Raw genomic sequence first — 6,980 nt, 5'->3', positions numbered from 1 at the left:
GTAAGGAGGTGGGCTGGGGTCTCCAGCTCTGAGAGTTTATGTGCTCTCCCCCAGATCTTTGTTTTCACTGATGGGGAGGTGGGCAACACACAGGAAGTCATTGCTGAAGTCCAGCGTCATCACAGGTCCCACAGGTAACAGCACCCATAGCCCACCCCAACCTAGCCAGCCCCCTGCTGCCTGCCCCCTCACCCCTGGTTCTGCCCCACTTCTGTCATGGATTTGTGGGGTTGCCTGAGTCATTGGTCCTCATCCTTGCTTTCCCTGGGGACTCCCCCATTTATCTGACAGGCCTTGGGTGTAGCTTTCAACAAAGCTGTTGTTCCCCCGGGTTTCCTCTTGAGCAGTGTACACACTTTGCCAGGGTGTTGGTTGTGCTGCTGCTGTCGCCAGTGTGACGTACACAACGAATTACCAAAGCCTGGTTCGCTGACAAGAGTTCAGCTGGGTTTATTATCTACTCGGCTCTGACTCGCTAACCCACCTGTCCAAAGCACGATGAGTTGTTAGCCCTGGATGCCATTGGTAAGTCCCAAAGATTTCCAGGCCCCCTCTTATTTGTGGATCCAAACAATTCTGCACACATCAGACATTCGCATAACCAACATCAACCCCTCTACCAAATCACCCAAATCCTCAGACTTCCTGTCGTTATCGGGAGTTCTGGACGATCTCGTGCCACTCTTATTAGTCAGCCTGATCAGTCACCTTTGGTTAGAGGTTTGTAAAGCCTCACTTCAAATACACCTTTGCAGTGTACAGCTCACAGCTTATTCACAAGCTCTGGTGGGTATGGAGCTATCCTTCAGTCTGGCCTGCTTTGGTCGCCTCAGCAAAGCTTTATTTGAGTTCTATATTCATAGACCAGTGCTTATATTAATCAATAGTCTAGGGAGGCCTACAAAACCAAGCCTGAAAAGTGCCCCTTTCTGGGCCATTGGCTTCAGCCCCCTGGTGCCCCAGCAGGTCCAGATAGATGCCTTTGGACCCCAGGAGCTCTGTCTTCGAGCAATGAACTTGTCCCTAGGGAGCTTGCCAGAGCATTGGACTGCTTTTCAAGGGCCCCCCAGGGCCTGGTGGATGTGACCTAGCCAAAATTACACGCCCCAAGAAACAGAGCATGGAACGGCCTGACAGTACATTTGTTTTGACCCGTGAACCCCATCCAGTTGCCCTCTGACTGGGAAGTTGACCCGCTTCCCAGCCAGGTGGCAGCAAGAAGAGCAAGCAGAAAATGCAGTCCTGCAAGATGTTACAAACCTTTCCAACTTGTTATCCATACCTGCCCTCACAACTGTCCTGTTCTCCTCCCTTGCGGCTCTACTTTTGCCCCCCCGCAACCCTGTACTCTGCCCCCTGTTCACCACAGGTGCTTTTCATTTGGCATTGGACAAGGGGCTTCCACAGCTCTGATCAAAGGCATCGCCGAGGCAGGCGGGGGCTTCGCTGAGTTCATCATTGGCCAGGACCGCATGGCCGCCAAGGTACAGACCCCAAGAGGCTAGGTCTCAATTTGACTCCCCTCCCGGAGTCAGGGATAGTACTCAGGAGTCCGGGTTCCTACCTCCTTGCCCTGACACACTGTGCCCCACTTTCTTCAAAGGGCTGGGGAGAAAGCCCCCCAGAGCCCTCTTCCCATTCCCTCTGCAGTAACCCACAAGACCTTATTCCCCTGGCAGAAATGGGGAGAGGACCCAGGTCCCCTGCCCTGCCCCCCTTCCATGTGACACTACACTGTCCCCTGCCAGGTACTACGGTCTCTGAAGTGGGCCCTACAGCCAGCAGTTACCGGGATCTCTCTGAGCTGGGAGCTGCCCCCTGGGATGGAGGCAGTACCATTGAGGCCAGACCCAAAGGTGATCTTCCAGGGACAGCGCCTCCTCGTCTATTCCCAGCTCCGTGGACAGCCAAAGGTGAGAGCAAGACATCCCCCCACTTCCTGAGAGACCCCTGCTCCAGGGTTCGGACTAAGCTGGGCCTGTCTTCCAGCTGGCAGGATCACCCCAGCCCCTGATAATGGCTGACGATGGCTCCTATCCCCATCCCTCCGGTCTGCTGCTCATTCCCCTGAATGATTTCCACGAGGGTGCCTAAGCAATTCTTGGGTCCCTAACGTGGGGAACTGGCTATAGGCAAATCCATAGCTGATAGAAGTCAGCTGCTGCTCAGGTGGAGACTGTGGTCAGCTGCACAGCTGGTATAATTTCCCTTCACAACCCTTATTCTTTATCTTGAGGCTAGCAGGGGCAGGGCTCCCTCTTTCTTGCTTCCCAGCTCTGACCCTTTCTCCACAGGCCCCAGAGTCCTCTGTGGGAAGTGTCACGCTGCAGTATACCATTAAAGATGAGACCTTCAAGGACACGGTGCAGTTTCCCCTGCAGCCGCAGGAAGGAGACAGGTGAGGCACGGCCCCTCCAGCCCCTTCTTCTCCATCTAGTGCTCCACCAGCTCCCCCGCCTCCACCTACCAAACTGCTGGGCACAAGGTTTCACACCGGTTCAGAGACAGAACCTGGGAGTCCAGACTCCCAACCCTTGCACTTGACCCCAAACAGGGGGGCAAGCTTCTGAATCGGCCTGGGTACCCCTTACACTTAGAAGATGAAATCTGAGGAGGCAAATTTACTGGCTGTGTAGGTGCAACGGTAACTACCCAGATGGCATCTCATCAGCAGACCCCATTGCCCTGGGCTAGCGGAGCCAGCTTGCTCACTGGCCCGTTTGCGAGGGCAGCTGTTACCTGGGACCGGATCTCCCACATCAGAACATGGGCATTGTCTCCCCAAGGGCTTCTTACTTCACCTCGGGCCACATCTGTGACAGTTCATCAGCCCAGTGTAGAGAGAAGATGTCCCCAGCTGGTACAGCCACGCAGCCTTGGGCTAGGAAGCCCAGTTGATGAGCCAGCAAGTAGGGCCATTAGCTGTCACGGTTCCCTAAACTGCTGGGGTGCAAGCACAGTGATGTGAGGGCGCTCCCAGGAGCTTGGTCTCTGCCACTCGAGACGTCTGGTACAGAAAGGGCAGATATGACCTTAAATGCTGTGAAGGTGTCTCCCAGCAGTGCTAATCCAACCCTCCTGGAGGTGGACCGGGGCTTGGGAGCCCCCAGTCCAGTGCACCGCAGGCCAGAAGGAGAAAGGCAGCGAGATCTCCCCACCTCCAATTCTGCATCCTGGTAGTACTGGGGAAGAGCAGGCCAGGGTCAGCTCCTCCACGGCTGTGGGTTCTTCAGCGAGTCTTGTGTGTCCCCCAGCCCTCACTTCTGTGAGTGGGGGCCTGGGGGCCCAGGGTGCTCTCAGGCCTCACAATGAGACGGTGGGGTTTGGTGCCCTTGATCTGGTGCTCACAGGGGAAAGAGCAGCTCAAACATTTCCTGGTGGAGCTTTGTCTTGTCCCAGGACCTGTTTGCTGAACTCAGAGAGGCTCCCTCGGGCCTGGATGGGTCTTCCCCAGAGCAGGGACCCAGGAGCTGCAGTCGGGGTCAGGGCAACTGAGTTTCCCAGCTGGTATTAAGAGGGACTAACTCAATAAGATATACGGAGAGCACAAGTCTGCCAGGCCACCCCCAGTGAGCCTCCCTGCAGTGCCCCTGTGTCTCCGGTGGATGGCATCCGCGGGCAACAAGTCTCAGGCTCCTTTTCTTCCCAGAGGCGGTCTGCGTTGGATCCTTCCCAAGACCGTGCCTTCCTGGTAGCCCATGGGAGCCTTTGTAGGTCAGCCTTTCTGAGGCTCTCCTCTGAAAAGCCTGCTGTTTAGGAAAGGGCGTTCATATTTCCATGCTAGGCAGCGGTTGGACATTGACTGTCGTTCTCCCCCTCGTCTGGGAGATGGAAATCTCACCTGATGTTTGAGATCCAGGCTGTTGTTCATTTCCTGTTCTCACTGCCCACCATGGTTCCTCTGCTTTGTGTGTGGCAGGTTAGCGTGCTATGCCTTGTAGTTGTGCGATAGCTCTAGTAATAGGTTGGACAGTGGATTTGTACAGGTTGGTTTAGACAGGGCTGATCCTGCCTCAGGCAGGGGGTTGGACTGAGCTGGGGATAGGATCCAAGACTCCTGACTTCCCTGCCTGCAGCAAAGCAGAACCCCAGTGGCCAGGGCTCAGCCTCTGTCTCTGTCTCTCTCATTCTCCCTGGCACAGGTTGCCCATTCACCGCCTGGCAGCCAAGGCCCTGCTGCAGGAGCTGGAGCCAGGGGTATCATCTGGCTCAGAGGAGAGCCGTCACCGGGCACTAGAAGCAAGTTTGAGCTCAGGAGTGGTGTGCTCCCTCACAGCCTACGTTGGGGTTGACACCAAACAGGGGCAGCCGGTGCAGGGACCCCTGAGAAGACGCCCCATCCCACTGGCAGGTAACTGGGAGAAGCGCAGGGGATCCCAGGGCTTGAGGGAGGGCTAGTCCCAGTGCAATGGGAAACCTCAGCGCCATAGACTGGATCCTGGTGTGGAGAAGGGGCCAAACCCAGCATGGGAATAGAGGACTTGATGATGCTCATTAAATGTCCCTGTGTCTGCCATACTTTTACCAGAGCTCCTGGGCTGCACCTGGGGTCAGCCTACCCCACTCCTATCCCCCCGTCCCAGGGGGAGGGGATGTCCTGATTGCTGCAGCCCAATTGCCTCTCTGTAGATGGGCTGAGAGCAGGGGGCAGTGGCAGCAAGAAATGGAGGGAAGTCAATGTGAGCCCAGTTCCCAGCCTGCCCTAGTCCAAATGAGAAAAGGTGTCTGTGTTCTCTGTAGATGGGCTGAGAGCAGGGGGCAGTGGCAGCAAGAAATGGAGGGAAGTCAATGTGAGCCCAGTTCCCAGCCTGCCCTAGTCCAAATGAGAAAAGGTGTCTGTGTTTCCCCCAGGCTGAGAGGAGCAGGCCCAGACAGACACAGGGCTGGCTGAGGCAGGCAGCACGGTCATGAGCTCCCCAGTCCATCTGGGCACAGGAAGGAACTGGGCACAGGCCTGGATAGATGTCCTTACCCCCAGAGAAGGGCCCAGCCTGCCCTCGAGATCCCAAGGGCCTGATGGCACCTTGTCCCTGGGGAAAAGCCTGCAAGTCAGGCAGGCCTGACCCTTTCTTCCTCAAAGGGAAGGGAAATGCTCCACACTTGGATAGCCTCTGTCCATCTGGCTCCACCCCCATCTACCCCCCCATCTTCCCCACCCATGTCCTTACCCCCAGAGAAGGGCCCAGCCTGCCCTCGAGATCCCAAGGGCCTGATGGCACCTTGTCCCTGGGGAAAAGCCTGCAAGTCAGGCAGGCCTGACCCTTTCTTCCTCAAAGGGAAGGGAAATGCTCCACACTTGGATAGCCTCTGTCCATCTGGCTCCACCCCCATCTACCCCCCCATCTTCCCCACCCATTTATCTTTCTGGGATCCTATGACCCCAGCTGACTTCCTGCCCTTTGGGCGGGGGGCTGGACTTGATGATCTTCCGAGGTCCCTTCCAGCCCTAATGTCTATGAAATCTATGAAATCTTCCACTTGTGACCATAGCTCCAGTCTTCTCCATGATGGCACCAGGCTCTCCCTTAATACTGCCGTTCTGCGGACAAGCCTCCACAATGTTATTCTCAAAGAGCTTCAGTTTGCAACCGGACAGCACTGAAATGCTCCAATCAGACGCGAACTACCTTCTTGAGCCCATCCCCCAAGCTATAGGTGAGTACCGGTGTCCCTCACTCAACTGTGGCACTCAGCCCCCCGCATCTCCGTGTCCTTATCTCAGGTGTCTCATGCTTCATGATAGGCTGCTGTAGGATTGATAGCGCAAACCAAAGGGCAGTGAACATGGTCCCTGAGAGCCTTTTCCGGAGTCGCCGCAGCTGCGGCACCCCACAAAAAAAGACAATGAAAATGGCAAGGTGCGAGATGCAGACTAAGGGGGTCCTAGTACCACTTCCCAGCACCACCTCCATATCGAAGCACCTAGCTTGCACGGTTAAGTGCATCCTCTGTGCGAGGATGGATTCTAGGTGCCAACATGCATGTGGGCTTGAGGGAGATGAGGGAGCGTGGAAGGCCTTGTGCCAACAAGAGAAGGGGCCTAAGGGAAGAAGTCTGGGGAAGCCTCCCCCCACATCGAAAGTCAAAGCTGTGCTGAAAACCACATCCTGAAGCAACTTAACTCTGCTCCCCCAGATGAAAAAACATGCCTCCTGCCCATGACTTGATGTGCCTACACGTGTCTTCAAAGGGTTGTCTGTGCCCTGCGGTGTCATTGGGGATGGGTCTGTGTCGGTCTACTGTCTGAGAGGTCCTAATTTCAATGGCTTCTCACAGGCTAAAGGGAGCTGAGTGCCCAATGCAGAAGTCAGGTCCCTTGGCACTGCTCTGTCTGGTCTGGGGTAACCTTCCCCTTTTGTCCCTGTACCTCCCCAGAAGCATCTCCCCTGATAAAGCTGGTCTCCCTTCAGAACGCCAATGGCTCGTGGGGCCTTGACTCCGCCCTGGCTTCTGCGCTTGGAGTGAGTGAAACAGATGTCAAGGGCAAAATGCCCAGTGAGGTGAGCAGGCTGGGATGAGTTGGGGCAAGAAGAAATGGGCATCGTGAACTGGGCCTGTTGTCAGGACCCCTGGGTCAGCCAGATGCTACCCCCAGCCCCACCTGGGCCCTCTCACCAGGTTCCCAATGGGGTCACCTGGGGGGATCCATAGAGGCCACAAGCCCTAATTGGGAGAGCTGTAGAGACCCTCGCTACTTTCCCTGGAGCCTTGTCCCAGCAACAGTGTTTTCAGGCCTTGCCCCCATCTTGGACCTCCTAGTCTGACCCATGCCTTGCTTTGACCATGAACCTGTCTAAGCCCTGGTGTGGTACCTTGGGCTCTGACTGGTACCCAGTACTGTAACCCTTGGCGCCAGCTCTTGGACTCCCAGTATTGTGACCCTTGACACTGATCTCCTAGACTTTGAACCCCGAACCCCACCCACATCCCACATTTTCTGGAACAGGCTCCCAAGGGAGGTGGTGCTCTGCCCTAACCTG

At 56.0% G+C, this 6,980-nt stretch overlaps 1 protein-coding gene across 1 annotated transcript in view; it reads left to right on the top strand.

Annotated features, from left to right (window-relative positions):
* LOC102369335 (von Willebrand factor A domain-containing protein 5A-like) overlaps positions 1-6,980 on the top strand; it is an 18,248-nt gene that overhangs the window by 8,257 nt on the left and 3,011 nt on the right. Inside the window, exons 7-14 of the mRNA XM_025191148.1 lie at positions 9-134; positions 1,370-1,484; positions 1,749-1,913; positions 2,295-2,398; positions 4,143-4,351; positions 5,491-5,655; positions 5,744-5,899; positions 6,376-6,495. Of these exons, the coding sequence (XP_025046933.1) occupies positions 9-134; positions 1,370-1,484; positions 1,749-1,913; positions 2,295-2,398; positions 4,143-4,351; positions 5,491-5,655; positions 5,744-5,899; positions 6,376-6,495 (1,160 nt within the window). The remainder of the gene's footprint in view (positions 1-8; positions 135-1,369; positions 1,485-1,748; positions 1,914-2,294; positions 2,399-4,142; positions 4,352-5,490; positions 5,656-5,743; positions 5,900-6,375; positions 6,496-6,980) is intronic.

Source organism: Alligator sinensis, unplaced genomic scaffold (assembly GCF_000455745.1).
Source record: "Alligator sinensis unplaced genomic scaffold, ASM45574v1 scaffold955_1, whole genome shotgun sequence".
NCBI lineage: Eukaryota > Metazoa > Chordata > Crocodylia > Alligatoridae > Alligator > Alligator sinensis.
Note: the sequence above shows the minus strand (reverse complement) of the source record. Positions and strands in the feature narration are given on the sequence as shown.